A 24,258-nucleotide genomic window follows, 5' to 3' on the forward strand; every position below is an offset into this window, starting at 1 on the left:
ATAGGGCTGCTTCTTCTTCGTCACACGAAATAAAAGTTGTCCCACCATTTTGTTGCTAAGTGTGATGATATCATACTATATACCAATCGAATCGCCATCACGCGAGGAATCAATTAATCTATATTAGAATAGTGTACCACCACCGAGATGGAAGTTATGGCCTTTTTTTCATAGGTATGTAAATATTATGTGTGTTATATACTTCTTGTGTTTATTCTAAATGATGTTCGTTCCCTGGATGGTTTTCTTGGCTACACATGATACACAATTCAAAATGCCCCCCCCCCCTCCTGAATAAAATGACAATGGAATCAGCCCTGTAATCCCTGGACCGAAGGCACTACGAATGGATTTCAATAGACATGCGTCCATGGTAACAAAGGGTTAAGCATAGTGCCACTGTATCTAATTTACCATCACTACATGAATTCAATAAAGAATTGCACAACACATCCCACCTGTAAATTTAAGACCATGATGTAGACCCCACAATTACTATTAAAAATTACAGCAGTATGTAAATATGGTAAGTTTATAAGCAAAACCATTCAGTTAGCTACATACAGTACAGTGTAACTGTGTAGCTTCTAACCAGTTCAAGCTAGTTAAAAACTTACAGGATGTTCCAGGTTCTGGCTGTTCTGTTGGTTCCAACTGTTGCGTCAAGCTTGGCTGTTGTATTGAGCTTGGCTGTTGTGTTGAGCTTGGCTGTTGTGTTGAGCTTGGCTGTTGTGTTGAGCTTGGCTGTTGTGTTGAGCTTGGCTGTTGTGTTGAGCTTGGCTGTTGTGTTGAGTTTGGCTGTTGTGTTGAGCTTGGCTGTTGTGTTGAGCTTGGCTGTTGTGTTGAGCTTGGCTGTTATGTTGAGCTTGGCTGTTGTGTTGAGCTTGGCTGTTGTGTTGAGCTTGGCTGTTGTGTTGAGCTTGGCTGTTGTGTTGAGCTTGGCTGTTGTGTTGAGCTTGGCTGTTGTGTTGAGCTTGGCTGTTGTGTTGAGCTTGGCTGTTGTGTTGAGCTCGGCTGTGGTACATGTGTGGGATTCGGCTCTGGTGTAAGTTTTGGTACCGAGATGGTTTCTACTATACTGTAATTCTCCAGTGGCATACTGTTTTGTGATTCAACAACCAGCACAGAAATGTGATAGTCAGTATCAGCCATGACTGATATTTCGGTATGTCTGGTGAACATTTCAGAAGTGACCTCATCACATGTCGAACAATTCAGTCTTGCTAAACATTTAACTCTAGGAGTTGACTCAGCCACATCACACGATACATAGATGGACTGGTCATCTGGATGTCACTGGACTATTGCTGACTGGAGCTATCGTACAGCTACAATTTATAAAACATAACAGTGAATGAAATGCTATGCAATGTTGGAACTTTAGCTGTCCAGGGGACCACCTGATTATAAAAAGCTGGTACCTCTGAAAGTGTGCAATTACTGTAAAATGGTTTTTTGTACAAGGGCCTGAAACAGGGACACCTTGACAACCAGGACATTAGTCCTAAGGGTGTAGGTTTCAGTCGTATTAGAGTAAACAGACCCCTTATATCTGGACACCTCATAAAGAGACTTTGACACATATTCATGCATTGATGTACACATTTACACCTCCTGACACAAGGACACCATCTTAAGGTGTCTGGAATATAGCAGTGGAACCTGTTGAAGCTGCAGGCCAATTTTTTATGGCCTAAGGTACGGTAGCGTTAGACAGTATAAACTTCTCACTTGGGGAATTTAAATGAACCATTTTAGATGTACAAGTGGCCACTAAGACAGGTTCCACTGTAATTCACCAGTCAACCCCCTGTACAGTACATACCTAATGAAGTACTAACTGTCTCACTACATCCCACACTGTTCACACTACAAACAGAAATGATGTAATCTGTTCCAACATCAAGATGTCTGGAAACATTATCATCTGATGTCATATTATGTGACATTTGGAAGGTAGTTGTATTAGGTGATACTTCAAAGGTTGTTGTTATATCATCTTCACCAGTCAAAGAGACATTTAAGGCCTCCACCTCAGTCATGTTATGTGACAATGATGATACCTATAGACACATAAGATTCAGTAATGTATACACATTGTATTCAGTGTACAAAATGTACAACAAGAAAAAGGTTAAGGATAAAACACTATCGACTCTATCCTCACTATGCTATCCCAGCTCGAAATATTGCACATCTCCTAAACATGCATGCACACCAAAAACATGGACAGCTGACAGCTACAGTTAACAGGTGTTTATTAGTACAGTTGGATAAACTGTTTCTAATAATATAACAGGTTGGCTTGGTCCACATGTAAACAATTTGAGTAAAGTTTCATGCTCAGCAACTTCACTTAGCAGAGTGGCCTTGTTACCAGACCAGTGATCTATAACTACACACACATGTACACACAGACACACGCACGCACGCACACACTCACATTCCAAGATATGGTAACAATAGGCCTGTAATCAACAAACTTCAAGCTTACTGCCAAATCACTCGGAGGAGAAGGTACTAAAGATTAACAAACACATAACACACAACAATACCATACATTATATGTAAAGTTAAGTGAAAAATGAAGTCTACACATAAATGATACATACAGAGGACTGATAGCCAGCCAAACAATTATTATGGCTAGCAGAAACATCCTGTATGCATCTGTTGGTGATATGACAGTTACAACATGTAGCCTCCTTCTAATCTTTGTTTGTGGAGGCTTCAATACTGTATTTCATATCATTGACACATCACAGTCAACAGAGGATTATGAAGATCATTTCAATGTAAAATTCCCCAAATATGTAATCCTGTTACAAAATGCAACAAATTTTCAAAGTGTTTCTTGTTTCAAAGATTATGCAATAGTCTACATAAGCATAGCAAACCTTCCAGCAGCTGTGCGAAGCACTGCTACTGCTACCTAACACTGGGGTACCTGTACACAACTCAGATACTAGAGCCAACTAATGCAAGCAAGTCATCCCCTCCTGATGGACTACAGCGTAGTAACCTCCACGAGGACTGCACTATGTCTTATGGAGAAAGGATATTAAATGAGAAGTTTCAGAAGTCCACAACAATCCCAACACCGATAAATGAGCCACTCAGTTGTGCTTTCATTTCCCAACAAACACCAGTACATATACAAACACTCCACTAACCTGAAGGAGTTAAGGTGGTTACATTAGTAGTAACAACAGTTGCTGGTCCAGCATTGTTAATAGCCAACACTGTCACTTCATATTGAGTATCATTATCAAGATCAGTGAAACTGATAGTATTACTAGTAGTGGTTCTCTCCTCCACCAGTTCTGCTGTCCCATCAGATAAGGTCACATTGTATGTCACATCATCACATGAGGTATGGCTGAGTGTGTCCCATGATATTACCAGTGAGGTCAGTCTCCTTTCTAATACCTTGATAACTGGTAGGGTTGGGGGACCTGTGAGGAGTGAAGCAGTTAAAGTGTATAAACAAAATGTTCAGAGAGACTTTAAACCAGGCATGTGAACAACAACATAATAAAATGAGAAATCATTGCTTGTTGAATTGTATTCAGTTACTAACTTACCCATGACTGTTAGAATGCCAACTGAACTCTGTCCAGGAGGTAGGAATGTAAATTCACACTGAAATCTAGTTTGATTCACTATTTCATTTGCAGAATACACTGTCAATACTGTGTCAATATTATCAGCTACCACTGTCATCTCAAATGTGTTGTTAGTCCCAATTTTACTACCAGAAATTGCTTGTCCATTTATTCTCCACAGAGGAGTCAACGATGCAGTATAGTTATGTCCACAAGTGATATTAACATCATCTCTAGCACATATTGTAACATCTTGAGGTGGGTGGATAATAAGACCTGTAATACATGTATTGGAGTACAGTGAATGAATTAGAGTGAAACCCTCTAATAACAAAATACAGTGTGTATTATTCACCTTGTTGTTCAGAGTTGTGTAGTGTGATCAACAATAACAACAAAACAAGTAGATAATGTGTCTCCATTTTCTGAAAATGATAAAACACACAATAAGACACTTTAGGAGTATTAGGCCTTTTACTAGAGGTCTTCCTCTTTGAGACTGCTCAAAATGTGAATATACTACAAGTACAAGCTATCAACGTCAACATGCATGTGTACAGCAGGTCCAATTATTATTATTATTTTTGTGAATCAAAGTTTTAACTTACAAAAATTTCTGCTAGCAAACTGAATTTCTAAAAAAAATAATGAGCAGAACCATCTATAGATTCTTAAGTTTTCATAACTTTACCATGTTATAGTGTCCAAGAGATCTGTAGTTACAGAGAAATTGTTCATGTCTCATAGATTTCATAATTACAGAAATTTATGCTGGAGGCTATTTTAATAGCTTCACAAAAACTTGGACCTCACAACAATAATCTGCTATACTGATGTTTGCAGTCCAACATGCACAACATGCACAAACACACATGTAACTGACATGTTATAATAAACATGTATAGGGAAGATAACATGTAAAAATGTTTCAAGCAGGAGGCCCTGTTGAGACAAGTTATTTTAATGAGGTTGTCTAAGAGTTTCAGAGAAAAACCACATTAATAATTAGCACACATAATTACTAAAATTCAGATGATATAGTTTTTTGTTCAATATTATTATCAATACACTATGCTGTTATTTATACCAGACTATATCATTGTCTGGTAGAGAAATGACAGCAGAGCCATGATGCAAACATGCTGGAAACTCTTGTTTACTAATGTGAGGTGGTTAACAATGAGTCAGACAGTCTATGAAACTTCTGTATATAACATATGGTGAAAATATTTCCAGCTGAAATATTTTCATGGAATTAGCCACAAAACACTTTTTTTATAGGATTGACCTACAATAATAGCACTGTAATAAGGTTGAATAAAGCACATATGTATGAGTGGGTGAGTTAGAGAGCTTAAAGACAGCATGCGATGAAGCATTGTGGTAGTGTAACACTGCTGTATTGGTATGAGAGCACTTTTGTACAATTGAGTAAACAGTGTCTAGTGTTGCAAGGTAGTGTCATGTAGTCATTTTGTTCATCTCTACAAATCAAACCTCTTTACCTTCAGCCATCTCTAGTAAAGTGTGTAGACAGTCTATGTTAAGTTGCAGAACAAACAGCTAGGATTGCTTAGGCTAGAATATCTTTCAATTCTTTTCTGAGATGTAAAAGGTCACACACATACTTAAGCAACAAACATGCTTTGATCTCTCAACACAAAGAGTAATTGAAAGTGCAATTAGCTCTAGGTGTAACATCAACAATAGAAACAAACACATTTCAGTACAAACATGTGAGACCAACACAGAAACAACTGCTCTCTGAGACCACACCAGACACATGTTACTCCAAACATCATCTATCTCACAACATGTTTACAGATGGTATGCAGGATTGATGTACCACAATTGAGAATTCAGATATGGCAATGGAACTGGACTAATATTAAAGGAACTACTGTGAAACAAGTACACCTTCATAATTAGGATACTAGTCCATGGTCTCATTTGTATTAGCTACTAGAATAAACACATTCAGATCCCTGAAATCAGAACACCTCAATCAGGACACTTTGTCCTAGTCCCATGGTGGAAGGGTGCCACATTCGTCACTGCTAACAACAAACAGTTCCCTTGTGTTCAGAAAGCAAGTGAAACACACCCTTTATCACCTACACATGTTACTTAGTTACCAAAAAGTCTCCATAACAACTCTATGTAATGTTTCTGTAAACTTCAGACAAAGCAACACATTGTGATAAAAGCAGTGTTAATCATTGTAACAGATAACTGTCTTGAGTGCATTCAATTGCTGTACAAATCAGTACTAACAGTACAGGTGAAAATAAGCTTCAAAATGGAAACACTGTCAACTTACAGGTACAATTAAACCAGGTGTTCTAATCATTACTCATTACTCTTGAAGGATTTAGATATACTGACCTGGACACACAACTTGTAACAGATACAGGTAGAAGCCAGTAGAAGGATCACACAATTTGACCACAAGGCAAAGATTACCGCCAATTTCTAGTGATATGAAACAGTATACTCTTTGTACAGTACATGGTTGAATGGCTCAGTAAACACAAACAAGCTCCCAGTAATTGTGAAAGAATATTAATGGAATGTCACGTTCTTTAAATAGGCCTTGCCTTCTGGGATACATAAATTTGACAATGGAATTTACATAAAATGGATGCCTCAGAACCAACAAAAAGTGTCCTGATTATTATGAAGATGCTCACATCATACTGTTTACTTTGGGACCATAACAATGCCAGCATGTCCATTACATAGGTGACCTCACTGTCCACACTAACAGGTGCCACTTATATAAACTCTAAGGACAAATTATACAAACATAATGTTAGAGCATACACTACAGTATTTAGTTACCACTTCAAAGCATATATGGTTTCTTACATCAGCCAATTTGCATACAATTATTGACCACAGTTTGTACAACAACACAACTACCCACCATCAATTTATTTTAGGTGGTTACTTTTTGGCACCATATTACAAATATGTAATCACCTCAGACCATAAAACATTTAAAAGAACAATGGAGATATTATTTGCATGGGAAGGTTATACAACGGAACTCAAAAAGGGATGTTCTAAATCATACATCAACTTGTTTACACACAGGACTGTGGACAATTGATCTGATTATTTCACTGTTTCCTAGTGTCCTAATTTCAAGGGTTTAAACGTGTGTACATGGGACCATGGATAGATGCCCACTGTATAACACAAATGTGCCTTATTATGAAGTTGGCTAAAGCTACTTCTAAAAACCAGGTGCCTATGCAGTTAATACTATCTCATTCTAACCAAATAGGCAATTAATCAACCATGTATATAATTGCAGTTTATATTCATGCTATTGTTATTAATTCAGCTAGCCTTGAGGCTGCCCTTCATTTTCGTTCGAGAATAGAGTATATGTATATGAAGAGTCGCCATATCCATTTTTCAGACTGCCGAAAAAACCCACCTCAGCACAAATTTTACCTGTGCGGAAGTTTAATACAGACTTCATTTTGCTTTTACTTCTTATGTGCAAGCTGCTTTTACATTTAGCCAATGATTTTGCTCACGTGGGTGCGTACAGACAAACATAAGTAGATAGATAGATAGGTAGGTACACACACTAAAACAAAAGCAAACCTCCGGCAGCCATGCGAAACATAGCTATTGCCGCCCAGTGAACCAGCACTGGGATGCCTGTGCACCACTCAGGCACTTGAACCTTGTGCAGGCAAATCCTCCTTGGGCAAGGCTAGTAACCCGCAGGAGGACTGTCCAGGTCTCATGGAGAGAGGTCGCGGAATCTAAAGTTCCACATCGACCCCAACACCACTAAATGAGACAAGGCATTTGCTTCCCCAGTTTACACCAGGTACCCATTGATGTTAACAGCTGGGTGGGCTGCTTCCCCAGTTGACACCAGGCCACCAGGTCCCCATTTAAGCAGCTGGGTAGACTGGAAGGTACACACACACACATACACACACACACACACACACACACACACACACACACACACACACACACACACACACACACACACACACACACACACACACACACACACACACACACACACACACCACACACAAACAAACTTTTCTGAAACAATTTCAGAAAACCAGACGCATTTGGACCTCATAAATCAAGATGTGTCTCTATTACAGACATGGTGCCAAGGTGTGCGAAATACATGGTTCCACTGCAGATGTGGCTGTCCAGAAAAGCACAAAACTTACTAAAACATTTTGGACTTTTAAATTCATACCACAGTAAGTTAAGCATGTTACGGAACAAGACCACCATAAATATGTTGCAGCAGGTGTCATCTTAGCTTAGCTACAGCTAGTTACATGTGGGTGGGAGGCACCTATTAGTGAAAGACAAAATCATATTCTAACAATAGGCTGTCCTGTGCTATAAAGTTTATAAATAAAAGCCAAGGAATGAACCCTCAAAGGCAACACATGCTTACACATGGTTAAAAAAACTACTTGCTGTACAAAGATAGCCAATCTTTCTCATAAATGAAGCAGTGGTGAGGAAAATTATGTGGTCAGAGATCAGAAACAATCACGCAAGCACAAACCGTAGCAATCACTTCTAGACAAGACCACCAAATTGCAATTGTAGTGGCCACTTTCAACATAGTCCCAAATGCATGTCTGTTCTTATACAAGTCTTGCACAACCAGAACATCGTAGGGAAAAGGGGCAAGGTGAATGCAGTACAGTATTGATCGATGAGAATCACACACGTGGCTTCCAAACCTACTGTGAAGCCATCGTGTGCAGTTCTCGCCGTTCGTGAGCCTTTATCAGCCGCGCAGTAAAATCCCCAAAATGTGGGGGTAATTGCCACAACAAAACTGCTATAGCTACTGCATTTCACCAGACCCTTTTTGTTTCCGACCCAATAGCAAAAGAAGAAAAAGCGGTCTGGCTGCGTGAGACAATAGCCCATCTATACGATACGATGTAACGTACCGCTTTGCCTTCAAGACAAATGCGGTAGTCACAACGCTTCAAAAGGGCATGAGCTAGTAAATATTAAAATGATGTCCTATTAATCTACCAATTTGTACGACAACTAAACCTTTTAAAACTAGCGTACCTCTGGTTTCTTTCAAGGCTGAACCTCCGTCACCGCTTTGGTAGGTTCTAGCTCTACGGGAAGACTGCACTACTCTTCTTCTCGGCAAATTGCGCCTCGTGTTACGCGGGAACTATTAAATCAGTAGGTGTGGTGGTGGTGGTGGTGATCATGGTTTTTGTTTGCGCTAGAAAATCCCCGCCAGGCTGATTTGCACATGTCAGTACCACGTGTCCAGCACAGACGTAATCTCCGCTCACGTGGGATAAACTACAGTCATTTAGTACGGTACACATCATACTGCTGCTTTGTTACTCTGCCATACAAGTGTTTGACCCTCTACCGCCGTCCGAGCCGCCGTCTACGATCCTTCAAAAGTTCAGATCCTTTACCAAGTTTCCCAGTGGCGCTTCTAAAATTAGAAATTAAGTTTATAAACGCCACGAGTGCTTATAATATATTATTAAATCAGAAAGCTCTACGGAGAACCATGGGGATGTATATTATCCTACGGAGAGCACCTAGAGGACCAATTCATTGAAGTTCAGACCGTAACTAGAAGTCAAAGATGACACTTAGACTACTCATCAAGGCAAGTCTCTAAGCGCCTGCGCGTATTATATATATTCTATGTTAGATTTGATTGTTTGATACTGGGCAGGCACTGCTGATGTTGCCCAAGGGACTAGGTTTGTCCCAAAAAATCTCCTGCATCTGGTTACTGTCAGCTCTAAATATTCCATATTCTTTCATTATTTTCCAGTTATTTTTGCATACTTACTGACAGGCTTATTAGTAAAAGCCATCTTGTAGCAGTGTTAGCTCATGTGTCAGTAGTGCTATCAATGCAAGTCGGCACAAACTTCACGTTTGTGTTACTGTTTTTGCAACCGACTTGAAAAGGAAGGAACATTCTTTTGTGCAGCTTTTTGTAGCTGTGCCAAGCTTGAAAAGCTGCCAATCTCATAATGGAAATAGACCACCCACCTGTATGCAAATATGCCTGAGGTCAGGATGGGAAACAGGAAATTTAGTTGGAGTGGCCTTACTCATGTTTGATCATAATAAAGGCCATGACAAATTAATCTTAATGTGGCAGGCCAGTGTTTTCTCCGCTGGCCTGCCATGATGTAATATGGCAGGCCAGCGGAGAAAACATGATGTAATATCCATGATGTAATATCAATACTACTAGCAGTAATTGTGAAATGGAGCGCTATCTCACTCACAAGAAGTGCTTTACCTGTAAAATATTCTAATAAAGCAGCCACATAAGTCAAATAATTTAGCTACATATTTTGATTTATTTTTCAATCTACCAGTAGAGGGAAAACAATCCATGAAACATATGATCAAATTGGTATGGCCTGATTATTCAAAACTATCACTTGAGCTGTCATGACTATCATTTGAGCTTTAATTTCATGTGACACCATAAGTGAAATTCTCGAAATACAATGTGCAAACGTAATTGGTACAAGCCCCTGCGAGCAAGAGGAACATTCAAATTTAATAGACACCTATTTGAATAAATTTTATTCTAAAACGTGTGTGGGGGGGTGGATTCTCTGATGGTTCACAGAAGAAAACTACATGTTCATGTGGGCATCTGTTCAGTTTATTGGTGGTGAATCCTCGTTGAATACTTGTAAAATAGTTTGGAAGTTTCTGAGAAATTTCAAACTTGTAAGATTGTTAATAGATTTGTATATAAAGGAATGGCACATCCTTTCATATTAAAACTAATGTCAAATTTTCTGGATTCTGTTTTAGGCATTGCCCGCATTTGGTGAAAATTACAGTACCTTGTAAACAAGCCGCCATAACTTCCACATACTTTAGTATACAGAAACACAGTTTAGTTTATCAGATTTCTTGATGTCAGGCGAATCCTGTGGTGTATTAGATTTTGTTCTGAGACAAGTGGAAATGGCAAAAAGAGCCTTGTTCTGGTAAATTACGCATCATCAGGTGGGTAAATAAATGCTGGGAAAACAAGGTTTTTTGGCGTACTTCTCTATATGATCTCATCCGGGTCAGACCCAGATATTCAGTGAAGTGGATAAGACCCACTTGACCCGGCAAAATGTGACCCAAATGATCCGGATAATTCGGATAACCCGGCCCAATTACAACGCTGGTTTATACTTTGTGTTTTCTGTATATTGTATAGAGGGAAACTTTGGCGATTTGCTACAAATTCACCAACATTTAACCTGTCAAGTACTTGTAGCACCTCAGATTAGCATCTTTATAGCTAAACATTGAGGTTGAATTTGCCAAAGTTTATTTCACCAAATACAAATTAATTTAGCTTGCTACTGGCCAAAGTTTACCCCCGCCAAGGTTTCTCCGTATATGGTATAGTGTAAAAAGCATGTATTTTGTATTGAACAAGGGAATGACAAGATTTTTTAAATCAGCTTGTTTGACCAACCTGAGATTGTGGAAGAAGAAAAAAGCAGATATTACATCATTTTAATGATTAGAATTAAGGGTAAAACTATGTATTGAGTGAAAAAAAATGATACCATCGATAATGGGTGCATTTGATGAAATGTATAGAATAGTTTTGATATGTTATGACTCTATTCCAAGGTAGGCCATATAACAAGGATGATATGATATAGTTGTAATTGTAACCATTAACCAATGTAGAGGCTGGATCTTATAAAAATTGATTATTGTTATTATGGATCCCGTGTAGAACTTGTATGTTGGTCAAGCTATATTTATGCTTTGGTTGCAAAGAGCAATTAAGTTTGATGAAATATTAGAGGCATTTTATTAATGTGAAGACTTGGTAAGGATGCTGTTTCACATTTTCTAGTCCTTGGTCTTAATGAAGTAACAGGGCCGGAGGAAGCGGTCCGGCCAGTCAGGCCATAGTCTGACCAATTTTTAAAATATATTTCTGAGTCGCTGATAGGCATTGGTCGGTTATGCTGGCATGTTATTCGGAATGATAGATGCCTAAAGCATCATGCTAGCATTGTGTTATAATGCCAGTAGAATATTTATATCATACTGTTAATCCTTCCCTGTGACAATCAGTCATGGAGATGATCGAAACACTCTAATAGGACAGCCATCCTAATAGAGCATTCAGGCACTTACTGATTTATTAGTCAAACACTTTATGAAGCTTGCAATTACGAAATAAATTATAAATAGCTTTGTATGGAAGTGTACATAATTGGATGAATATTTGAGCACTGCAGCATAGCATGATAGGGTAAGATTAAGCATATAGATTAGTGCCTAGCTAGCTATTCACTGAGTTGTGGCTTCATCTCATTAAAATTAGTTGTAAGTTACATTATTGCTATCAGTTTCAAATATTAGACTCATGCATGCATATACTGTAGCTATAACAACAGGTAACAATACTGTATTTACATGTGTTACAACTGTATAATGTAATAAGAAATTAATGTGATCACATGATGTAGCTGCATGTAGTGAGTTTAACACAAGTGTTAGTCAATAATATGCTAGGGAATTTACAGCTGAAAATAGTCTCAGATTTAATCTCAGAGCATGCAATTTAGATGGGTAGCATGCCCCCAGACCCTCCTAGCATTCACACAACAAGTGCTCAGCATTTCATAGTGCCTACTCCTTGGCCTGACCACTTTAGAATTGTTTCCTCCGGCCCTGAGTAATCTGTGAGTATTGGAGAATGTATTCTGTAACATTTTAGTGTAGTTCAATTTGCTGTAAAGTTATGGAGCATATTGTTTACCACTAACATGTTCAACACTATCAAATATTAAATTAATTTCAGTATGGCTTTAAGCAGTGTTACTCTTGTGAGGCCCAACTAGTATCAGTAGTAGAACACATTTCACACAACTTTGACCAATAGAAGCAGATTGATCTTATGGCAAATCATGATGGGATATTACCCTTCTTCTTGTAAACTGGTGTAACATTTGCAGGTAAGGCAATCACAATAGAAACAGTTCCAGTTGACAGATTAAGTAAAGATGATATGCATGGAGTCAGTGGCGTAGCTAGCACAGAAGGATTGGTTGGGCACCATTGTAGGCATACAAGTTGCAGTAATCAGCATGTAAAGCATGGGGGTCTGGCATGGGCATGCCCTCCAGGAAAATTTTTAAAATTAGATACTGAGATTCAATTTGGTGACATTTTGCAGTTAAAAGTTGTTAGGACACTAGCTGTACGAATGTTTTGTTTGCATAATAATCATTATTAGTAGGAGGCTTCGTATTGCACCTCGTATCACACAATTTAGCTATAGCTAGCTACGTACGGTGAGTACCTGTGTTGGTAGGGCACTGGAACTGATTGGTTGAGCCTGTGCCCTACCAGTACCCACCTTAGCTACACCACTACATGGAGTATATAGGTGCAATTTCTGCAGCACATACAGTGTTTAAATACTATTGATGGAATTTCATCTGATTTGTTAGTATCTAGCAGTCACTGTGGTTGCACAAGACTGAGTATGAGTAGTCCTTATATGGCTAGCTACTTTTCTCTTCTATATTATCATTTAATGGACACCATTCATATTAACACATGTATAGTAACCTTGCCCCTACCAACCTGAATTTTGTAGGTGTGAATCAGTTGCTCTTCCCAGTTATGATATACTCACATACACTAGGTGATATACATGCTCATGGTATGCCTCATGTGTATAATGTAGATTACATGTACTTATTTCTACAGGTGAAATGACTGGGATTTGTTTATATGGTCATGGGAAATTATAAAATTATCAGTGAGAAGTTTGATGAACTAACCCATGCATGACACTATCCAGTACTTTGGATGCTGAGCACCTTTAATTCAACAATGTCATAATCTATGTATGCTGGCTATCCTTTTGAACCTTGGAGAGGTTACTTCTGATATTCACACCTATATACAAACAATAGATACACATTTCCCCAATGATATGTAAACAAGGGGGTTCACCACAATGATCTTCAAAACAACCCTGCTGAGTGGCTATCCAAGGTGTGTAATGATGTGGCAACACAAATTAACAGGAATATGGAGACCACATTATTAGGTAGGTAGAATAAGCTTTTTACCACCTCCCCCCCCCCCCCCCCCCCCCATCCTTTACATGAGGACATTAGTTGTCTACAGATGTGTCTCACCAAGGTTCCACTGTGAGCTGAATCCTGGTAGAATTACACAATCAACTCATTTGTACTACATGACCCTCCGAAAACATTTTAAAATCTTTTCATTCAAGCGTTTGACACAATATTTATGACCAATCAAAATTAGACCTAAGGGCAAAGCCATAAAGTGCACCAAATTGCACATGTATACTCTCAATTGACACCTTTATACTGTCACCATTGATCATCCATCACTTGTACCAGGGGCGTAGCCAGGGGGGGTTCAAAGGGTTCGGACGAACCCCCTTTTCAGAGTTAAGTTTTTTAAATCGTGATACTGGTTAACTAGAACTGAATTAACTTACACAAATCCACTGAAATGGGTAGCTACAGGTCTTCAGGCAGAGGAATTCAAGTACCTCTACTTGCTATTGCGAATGAATTTATAAGAATACACATGTTTACACGTGTACACGGCCCCAGACCCCCGCTGTGGAGATTCTATACTTAGGGTAGAACCCCCCTTTTGGAAATCCTGCCTACGCCCCTGTGTACATTTCTAAAACTGCTCAGTATTGATTAATGAGTGGTTTTTATAAGTTTCGCTCTACCGGAATTGCAACTTACAAAAAGCAAGTGAGCATGTCCAACATATACATCACTTAATGGATGGTTCAGGTATATGTATTAAGTTATGGTATCTGAAGTTCATGGAATTGGGTGTGTGTGAAAGATCTCCTTTTTGCAAATCCAGTTATGTGACCATAATTTGGTAGACATTAGAGGTGTTTGCAATTCCATGTGCAAAGTTAAACACTACTTCTTTATGTACATTCTGTTATATTTCACTAACAGAAACACAACAAGGACAACTATGTGGAGTTGGCAGGTTTTGATGACAAGACACTTACAGTCATGTCAGTACCAGTACCAGAAGTGACTTATTCACATGTGAAGGTTGACTTGAGGTAAGTACAGTAGTACAGTGTATACTGTAGACTTCAAGTGGGAAAATGAGTGGCCATTTTTTAACTTTGGCAAGTTTCAGTAAATTTTTTTTGTATGTTGGCCTAGTTACGCAAATAAATTATTCAGTTTTGTGTGGTCTACAGATTAAATGATCACAGCTGTATGATTATAACAATTAAGAGAAGATAAACTTTGTTGATGGCTTATTTCTTTAAGTAAGTTTGGCATGCAGCCGGGCTTAGTAGGAAATTCCACTGTCCCATTTTGAGGAGTGACCATGAAGCTACCAATGCAAGACAAATTATGTTTTTGTCACTGAATACACAAACAACAACAAGACATATAGTGGAGTGGACTAAAGCTGGCACACCACATCAGTGTTTTTAGTAGGAAAAACACTGTATGGATGTTTGTTTACATATTTAAATGGTTTATAATATAAACAAGAAAACTCCACTTGCTTAGCTATTGTATTGATGTTATGTTGCATTAGAGTAATTTTAAACAACTGTTTAATGTGTTATTATTTTTGTTGTACCTATCCTTGTCTTGCTGTAGCATTAAAATGATGGTGTGCTCTAATTGGATGATTGGATCAGTCATTGAACTGTGTCATTATGAAGATGTGGCAATGTATGGAAAGTTCAATTTCCTTGGAACTGATAATAGATGGAGTACGTCACCAGTCCACATCTACAAGACTACCCACAAGATGATGGTGGTATTATGACCCTGTAACTAATAAACCGTTCAGTTTGTTAGCCCAGCCAATATTAGTAATGCATGCACGTGCCACTAGGTGATGAGTGTGGGCTGGGAGTATTTTGATGTCTATGATACTAGTATACAACTAAAATTATAGTCAGTGTTTGTGGCAGTTCAACAATGTTATCTAAATAAGGCCATGGTCAGTGTAGACAAACTTGTGGTCACATGTCAACAGGAAGTGTATTTAATGGACTATACTTTGGGAAAGATTGTAATAACAAGTTAGTGTGACTTGACTCTTGGTCCCCATTAGTTCATGGTAGGGTAAACTGTTACAAATCATTTTTGTCTGTGTGACATTAATAATGGCAATGATTGTGTAGCCACCATGTATATTAACAAGTATAATAATGACTAAGTAAATATTGTACATAATTATACAACACTTGAAAGGTTTCCACTAGTACTACAGCTAAGTGACTGTTCTATTAGAGTAGTTGATATTTACCAGACTGCTTAGAGTATGATTTTCAGTCAGAATAGTAATAATAATATTATGCATGTGACTAGATCTGCACATGCAAGAACCCAACATGTTAGTGCATTTTTGAATTTCATTTTAGTACACTTACTAAAGGAATGGTCAACTGAAATTTCAGTTCTAGAAACCAAGAAATTTTGAAGTTACAGTGCTACAAAGTGATAACAACAGAAAATTGTGGCTGGATTTGCGAAAAGGTACCTTTTCCACACATTTTACATGTCAGCAAATGAAACATTATAACTTTTTACCCCTTGCACCAATTAAGCTGATTTTTATATCAAACTATAATCAGATGCTGTGCCTTTTCTTACGGAAAATTTCAAACAGTTTTATGCCATGATAAAGAAGTTCTAAAGTTTCAAAAAATGGGTCAAAATTTGTATGTGAAAAAGCCACGAGGTACCTTTTTGCAAATCTGGTTACAATTTATTTTTGTATAGTGATGTAAACAAACTTCATTACTACCATATGATATAAATTTTTTTACTTGGATAAAATTTGCTTTATCACATGCAGCATCAGTAATGTTTCCCTTAGTTAACTAGTTTATACAGTGGAACCTCAATTATCCGAACCCCTTGGGACCAGGAATGGTCCATAAGTCTGAAAAGTCCGTATCTCCCAAACTGTGTCTCAATAACCTTAAAATATATAGCACAAAGAAAAATTTTAAAAATACTTGTATTTTTTAATTACCCTAATAGAACAGTCACTACTCTAGTAGAACAGTTATTTCCGTAATTCGGTTAACCGAGAATCCGTATAAGTGGGGTCCAGATAACTGAGGTTCCGCTGTAGACTACTCATAAGTCATAAATCCCATTAAGGCTGTTTCCGTATAATAATTACGTACACGAAATAAAAATTAATGATTCATTCAATTCTCAAATATACAGAAATACAATTGTCCAATCAGTACATTAGTGATCACACCCACCTCTACAGGAGAGTAGGATCTGGTGATATTGGTCAGTATTGGACACTGATGTGTTTAAAATACATTAAGCCAATTAGAATGTCTAAGGATTACACCATCTACTACATGTGGTAATGGAGAACTAATAAATTGACAGATGATCCAAAAATCCTAACCAATAGACCATGTTCCAAATGACATCATGAAATAAAATGGCTGTGGCTATTTGGAGGTATTCTAACAGTTTCAAGTGAGAGTTCCAATGGGGCTTAATAAGATTTAAATTACTATTCAATCCTGGAAGAAAATATTGACCTGAAACTAACAGGTACAATATAGGGATATAAAATCTATTTTCTAATGGTAGCGTTAGAATTTTTCAGTTGGTTTTCAAAGTTTAGAAGAAATACTATTGTTTCTTTGCTGTAATAACCAAACCTGGTAGTTTCACTTCGACATCTTGTTTGTTAGGCCTCTATATCAATCTTCGAAATCTTGATTGCCATTGGTGGTAATAATAAGAGTCCCCCAAATAGAAAATTCCTGTGATGTAATTTGGATATGGTCTATATCACCAGACCCTATACCCTAGTGTGGAGGTGTGGTGTGGGTGTGAGTAGTCCGTGGGTAAATAGGAGAACATGTTGTACCACCTCCTGAATTTTTAAACACATTTAAATGACACATCCAAATAAGGTAGTACACATACCTTATTAAGGTGAACTGACTGATTTAATCACTTGACAACCACAACAAATCCCTCATGTAGATGTCACTACACTGGGTGGATCACATGATCAGGACACTGGTGATTTATTAAGTTCACACATTGTCAAGTTACACATTTTGATTACTTTATTCTGTACACACAGTACAATCTGATTGGCTAACAGTCCCCAATGACATCATTTCAGATGATCTTCATTGTACACATCTACTTTCTCCACCTGTATAGAAAAGACACTTGTATACCAGCTCTTCATCACCAACACTTACTGGTAACTTCCTGGTAACTGTTGTTGTGTGGTTGTCATGGCTACATAGTAACAACACAAAACGACCACACCATCACCCCTCACACACTAATATGTACCAATCAACCTTTCTAGTTAGAATATTATCATATTGTGTAAACAATTAGTAACCATGGTAATAATAGATTACATCATACAAACACAATAACAGTTTAACTGATAACTTGTAGTCTCTTGTTGTCATACTCCACAACATAAACACTACCAGTAGAATAGTTTATTGCTATACCATTAATACGATAAAATTCTCCTTGTTGAGATCCTTTCTTTCCAAACTGTTCTATTAACTCATGGGTGGGGCTCCATACTCTAATTTTATTGTTACCACCATGACAACCAGCTATGATGTGACCATCAGGGCTAACAGTAATGGCCAATGGTCTATCACATGTTATCCTACTAATAAAACTGCCAGTATGACTGAAGAGACTAATATGATTACCATGAAGGTCACTAACTAACACTCTATTGTCAGTATCAATTGCTATTCTAACAGGATCCTGAAATTGTCCAGGGTTGGACCCTTCACTGCCAAATGTAAATGCAAATTTATCATCTTGTTGGAATACCTGGACCCTGTGATTACACCCATCTACAACATACAACATTTTATTACTACTGAAGACTAGTCCCCTAGGAACACTAAACTGGCCATTGTTGTTCCCTATATTGGTACCAATTATTGATAAGAGTTTTCCTTGCAGGGAATACTTCTTCACTTGATGACTACTACAGTCGCTAATAGCTATGATGTCATCCTTACTGACTGCTACACCATTAGGACTGACCAATCTGTTGTCACCACTTCCTTGTCCAATCACTGCTAATAAGGCAAAGTTACAGTCCAGCACAATTACACACTTGTTAGTATAATCAACAATGATGACTTCATTATTAACTCCTATAGCAACATCATAGAGTGTACCAAACTTGTTCCCTCCATAATGAGTCATCACTTGGCAGTGTCCTTCTCTCATCTTGCTGTAGTCTCTCAGTACAACTGATATCCTATAGTAACATGACAGGATCACATGATCTACTGTACATTAATAATACTGGTGACATCACTTCCTGGAAATGAGATAACATTATAGTGGAAAGTTTGAATGATAATCACTTGTATGTTTTGTATGTATGACACATTGTATGGGAAAATAATACATGTATAGCTATTGTATAGTAGTGTGACTGTATAGACTGACTGTGTAGTAGTGTTAATATGTATAGTCATTGTGTAACATTAGTATACACTAACTGAATAAGTATAATACAATCACACCTCACATGTTATCCACAAAACACTCTAATAGAACACACACTATTCCTTACTTGTGAGGACTGCCTGGGATGTGTTGTCCATCAACTACAATTGATATCATGTAATCTCCAGGTGTCCTGGGAGTGAAGGATACTGTGTAGTTTCCACCATTAACATCCTTGACTGGTCCCACTACTATGGCTTCTCCAGTTTTGGTGGTCACGGATGCATTTACCTCACTACTGCCGTATTCAACAATGTCACCATTGACATCTCTAAGTGTTACCATTAGTGACGTCTCTTTGTTCATTACTGTCATTGCTGTAGGGAAGGTCACTTCACACTTGCTGGGGTCTAGTGGAAATCCTCCCAACTTGGTCACCTCCTCACAAAGATGATCCACCTCTCCATACTCAACTTCTCTTTGTTCCTTCATTACTGGTTCCAGTCTTGATCTCTTCTTCATCATCATCAGGTGATCTTGTCGTCGCTCCAGTATCTTCCTCCTCCTAACCAGTTCAGTGGTAGTCACTTTGTTCTCTCTTGTCTTCTTCAATAGCTCCAGACAATTCTGTAGTTGTGTCCATAGTAACAACAACCTCTCCAGCTGTAGCTAATATTAAAACAAGAACAACAATAACTGGAGACACATCTTTACCGCTACCAATCCCAGGAAGAACTACTTTGTAGCATAAAATTACTGATATGATTTAGCTTTGACTGTCAATTTTAAACCTTTAAGTCAGTAAAACAGATGACGTGTTTGCTTTTAATTTCTCTAATAGAGAATTCTAAATGGTAGGTGGGAGGGGCTCATCTATTACACAAAATCATGTGAATTGGTTTGGTATGTAAACCTGTATGGGATTATAAATAAACTTATAATTAAAAGACCTTGCATGACAACAACACATGTTATTTGCAGTAATTAATATCTAATCCAAAACAGCCAAACTGTAAAAAAAGAGTGCAGCCCTGAGAAAGGCTATGGTGAAAAAAGATGTGAACTCCAAGGTGGCAGCCAAGAAATGACTGTGATGGTAGGTTAATGGTAAAAATTTTAATAACGACAATTCAGGTGAATTTGGTGCCGCTTGGTCAATTGGCACAAAATTCACCTGAATTGTCGTTATTAAAATTTTTACCATTAACCTACCATCACAGCCATATTTCTTGGCCGCCACCTTGGATTTCACATCTTTTTTCACCATAGCTTTTCTCAGGGCTGCACTCCTTTTTTACAGCTTGGCTGTTTTAGATTAGATTTCACTTCTTTTTGTATTTGTATACACCAAAGCCGGCCTATGGCTGGCTTTAGGGCTTTTAACCTATCATTTTTTTCTTTACTACAGGAAGAAGAAAAGATGAAGCAGGGTGATTTCTTTGTAGCTGACCTCTCTGCAAGGTGATCCTTCTAGCTGATCTCTCTACCGGATTACTTGTTTGTAGCTGAACTCTCTACAGGGTGATTTGTTTGCAGCTGAACTGCTGAACTCTCTACAATGTAACTTCTTCTAGCTGAACTCTCTACGGGTGGCTTGTTCTAGCTGAACTCTCTACAGGGTGATTTGTTTGTAGCTGAACTCTCCACAAGGTAACTTCTTCTAGCTGATCTTTCTACAGGGTGATTGTTTGTAGCTGAATTCTCTACAGGACAATTTGTTTGCAGCTGAACTCTCTACATGGTAGTTTCTCTGTAGCTGAACTATCTACAATGTAACTTCTTCTAGCTGAACTCTCTACGGGTGGCTTGTTTCTAGCTGATCTCTCTACAGGGTGACTTGTTTCTAGCTGAACTCTCTACAGGGTGATTAGTTTGTAGCTGAACTCTCTACAAGGTAACTTCTTCTAGCTGATCTTTCTACAGGGTAATTGTTTGTAGCTGAATTCTCTACAGGGCGATTTGTTTGCAGCTAAACTCTCTACATGGTAGTTTCTTTGTAGCTGAACTCTCTACACTGTGACTTCTTCCAGCTGAACTCTCTACAGGATGACTTGTTTCTAGCTGATCTCTGTACAGTGTGACTTGTTCCTAGCTGAACTCTCTACAGGTGATTTGTTTGCAGCTGAACTCTCTTACATGGTGGTTTCTTTGTAGCTGAACTCTCTACAAGGTGACTTCTTCTAGCTGATCTATCTACAGGATGACTTGTTTCTGACTGAACTCTCTACAGTGTGATCTGTTCATAGCGCAACTTTCTACTGGGTGATTTGTTTGCAGCTAAACTCTTTGCATGATTGTTTCTTTGTAACTGAACTCTCTACAAGGTAACTTTTTCTAGCTGATCTTTCTACAGGGCAATTTGTTTGTAGCTGAATTCTTTACAGGGTGATTTATTTGAGCTGAACTATCTACATGATGGATTCTTTGTAGCTGAACTCTCTATTAGGTACCTTCTTCTAGCTGATCTGACTACGGGTGACTTGTTTGCAGCTGAATTCCCTACAAAATAACTTGCAATGTAATATAACCGAGCAAATTATAAATGCAGCTGAATGCTTTATTAGGGTGACTGTTCTATTAGAGTATCTCGATCTCACATTTGCTGCACGTAGTTGCCTTTCGAATCATAACTCAGTGATTTGTACTTCGATTCTTCAGTACTACTGCAACAACTTTCTATGATGATTATTCCAGTTACATACTGATTTTCAGCTCGTTGCTCTAAGCGGTTTGCCTGGTAGACACGAAAACTAATAGTTTTTTTATTCATAAAAATCGATCGCGTAATTTTGACACAGTTTGGGTTTTGTGTCATATTTTCATAGTCTTTATCCCCATTCCTTTCAAACCACAAAAAGGTACTCCTATGATGGTTGCTCCATCTAGATGTCAATTTTCAACTGATTCCTCCAAGGGGTTTACCCTATAGGCGTGACAGACCTTCGACCTTATTTTACGCAAATAATCGGTCATAACTCCGTGAATGTGCATCGGATGCCTACAAAAGTTGGTACGAAGATCCGCCTTAATGAGCCCTTTAAGTGTGCCAAATTTCAGCACAATCCGAGAATGCATTCGTGTTTTATGGCGAACTTTGCAAAGTGTGCAAAATGAAGATGAAGAAAAAAACGAAGAAATTAAAATGAAATTGTGTTCGCTCGTATCTCGGAAATGGTTGGAGCGATTTTCTTCAAATTTGGTATATAGACTCCCCTAACTGGGCGGTACGTCTCTAGCAAATTTGGCTCCAATCGGATAAGGGATCACAGAGCTACACAGGTGTGAAAATTGCATTTTTTTCTTCCTGTTAATATACTCACGGTGTGGCGTGCCGACCTCTTGGGCCGCACGACACACTACTGTGTGTCTTGATATTATAGTTTAAACATAAAAATGACTTGATTTGATTGGTCGAAATCTTGTGCACGTGATTTTGCTGGTATTTGTTGTCACACAATATCTATTAGAACTACTGTATTATGTTACTGATACTAACTTTGTGTGGCAGATTAACTACAAAATAATACCTTTAGTGTGTTCTCCCTATTGTCTGCTCCTTTGGTAATATCTGTTATGACTTGTTCTTCTCGTTCATCGATGACTTTTCTAAGAGCATTAAACACCTCCCTTGTCCTCTCCATGTTGTGCTCCTTTCTGCTCCTAACACGTTGTCTCATTTCCTTTACAACGGACACTGCTCGTTTCGTCTCTTCCAGTAAACCCGTCATGTGACCCATAGCTTCTCCCAGTCTCCTGGTTTCTTCATCAGTCACACTTGTAATGCTAATACGCTGGTGCGTTGAGTGATCAGGACAATATTTAGAAACGGGAGTGGTGGAGGGATACTGCAACAAAGCGGCGCATTCTTCGCTACAGTTAATAGCATCTTGAAGTTGGTCTGGATTATCAAAATGTTCCATCAACACTTGACACTTCGCCACAGAAGCTCGCACAGAAGACACGGAAGGAAGGAGAGCAGAAGCCATTTTGACGAAACGCACGGCACACCCTTTGAATAAGCAGCTACTAGGCGCGCATAAGAAAAATTGAAGTTAAAGAAGTCCGGTCATCTATGGTCGCAGCAACTGTTATTGGTCACCAGGTCGTGTTTAATGGAGTGCTGATAACGGAATGACAGTTTGTGTGTAAGTTTTTAATGTGTATCTGTACTCATTGCGAGACTGTGTGGTATTTATTTATTTTATTTGTGTATATTATATGCTGTGCAAAACCACTTAGTGAATCCACCACACCCGGCTACACCTTTGGTATTTATTTATTTGTGTGTGCTGTGCAAAAATCTCAGTAAATACATAGATACTATAGCTTAGGCCACTTCAACTTAATTTCATGTTTCTCGGGCCCGACCAACTCATTTAATTTCTTGGAACAATGTATATGTTAACTGTTAAAATCACGAGTTTGGCCACATGAGTGGAAGGAAATGGTGTCGATGTATTGCTGGCCTTCCGTATCAGTAAAGCGCGGAGCGAATTTGGTTATTGCAAGAAAAGATTTAGCTATTTTTACTTTTGTTGTAAAATAACTTGGCACATGAAGCTATTTACTTTATGGGTGTGTATATAATACTACATTAAAATATGTATTATTCTTTTGCATGGTTTTATTATACTGTGAGTGACATGTTTAGCTTGATAATAGCTATGTATAGTTTTTGATTGTGGGTTTTGAACCTTCTGTATCGTCTTGACCCTTGACCCACTGTAAGAGAAATTTTGTGGCCTTGACCATTGACTTAGAGTTTGACCGTGGTCGCAGATCAACCTACACAGCAAGAGCCTGAGTGACACCCCCTTGCCATTCCAGACCCTTTTTCTGAGCAGGCGCTTATAATTCCAATTGATAAATGCTGTGCAGAGAAAAAACGGTCTGGCCATGCGAGACTAGTATCTGTGCTCATTGCTATGTACTGTATGTGAGACTGTGTTTGTTTTGTTACTTACAGTATGATTAAACACAACCCTGACCCTATACACCACCATAATGTAGCACACTTATGGCAGTCATTTACAGCCTACCAACCTAGGAAATAGTCTGGTAACACCCACCTCTTTGTATTATAGCGGAAGGGTCTGGTGACCATA

General features: G+C 38.3%; 2 protein-coding genes across 2 annotated transcripts; both read right to left on the minus strand.

The window, feature by feature from the left end:
- Window positions 1-384: 384 nt before the first annotated feature.
- Window positions 385-9,089, minus strand: LOC136266433 (uncharacterized). Its single transcript, XM_066061455.1, has 7 exons — window positions 8,697-9,089; window positions 3,961-4,030; window positions 3,585-3,881; window positions 3,174-3,455; window positions 2,444-2,520; window positions 1,826-2,063; window positions 385-1,328 (listed from the first exon to the last, which is right to left on the minus strand). Exons 2-7 carry the CDS (start codon window positions 4,025-4,027, stop codon window positions 1,318-1,320), a joined length of 972 nt encoding a protein of 323 aa, XP_065917527.1. The 5' UTR covers window positions 4,028-4,030; window positions 8,697-9,089; the 3' UTR covers window positions 385-1,317.
- Window positions 9,090-16,860: 7,771 nt separating this feature from the next.
- On the minus strand, window positions 16,861-23,188 carry LOC136266395 (tripartite motif-containing protein 3-like). The gene is made up of 5 exons (XM_066061414.1): window positions 22,681-23,188; window positions 19,281-19,822; window positions 17,914-18,959; window positions 17,627-17,864; window positions 16,861-17,573 (listed from the first exon to the last, which is right to left on the minus strand). Exons 1-3 carry the CDS (start codon window positions 23,137-23,139, stop codon window positions 18,104-18,106), a joined length of 1,857 nt encoding a protein of 618 aa, XP_065917486.1. The 5' UTR covers window positions 23,140-23,188; the 3' UTR covers window positions 16,861-17,573; window positions 17,627-17,864; window positions 17,914-18,103.
- Between the last annotated feature and the right edge of the window lie 1,070 nt (window positions 23,189-24,258).

This window comes from Dysidea avara, chromosome 1 (genome assembly GCF_963678975.1).
Source record: "Dysidea avara chromosome 1, odDysAvar1.4, whole genome shotgun sequence".
Lineage (NCBI taxonomy): Eukaryota > Metazoa > Porifera > Demospongiae > Dictyoceratida > Dysideidae > Dysidea > Dysidea avara.

Coding starts and splice junctions, on each gene's coding strand:
- LOC136266433 (XM_066061455.1), bottom strand. CDS start 4,027: ATGGAGACACATTATCTACTTGTTTTGTTGTTATTGTTGATCACACTA. Junction 3,882..3,960: donor ACACAACTCTGAACAACAAG/GTGAATAATACA, acceptor CATGTATTACAG/GTCTTATTATCCACCCACCT. Junction 3,456..3,584: donor TGGCATTCTAACAGTCATGG/GTAAGTTAGTAA, acceptor CACTCCTCACAG/GTCCCCCAACCCTACCAGTT.
- LOC136266395 (XM_066061414.1), bottom strand. CDS start 23,139: ATGGCTTCTGCTCTCCTTCCTTCCGTGTCTTCTGTGCGAGCTTCTGTG. Junction 19,823..22,680: donor ATAGGGAGAACACACTAAAG/GTATTATTTTGT, acceptor TTTTAATATTAG/CTACAGCTGGAGAGGTTGTT. Junction 18,960..19,280: donor ATCCCAGGCAGTCCTCACAA/GTAAGGAATAGT, acceptor ATGTTACTATAG/GATATCAGTTGTACTGAGAG.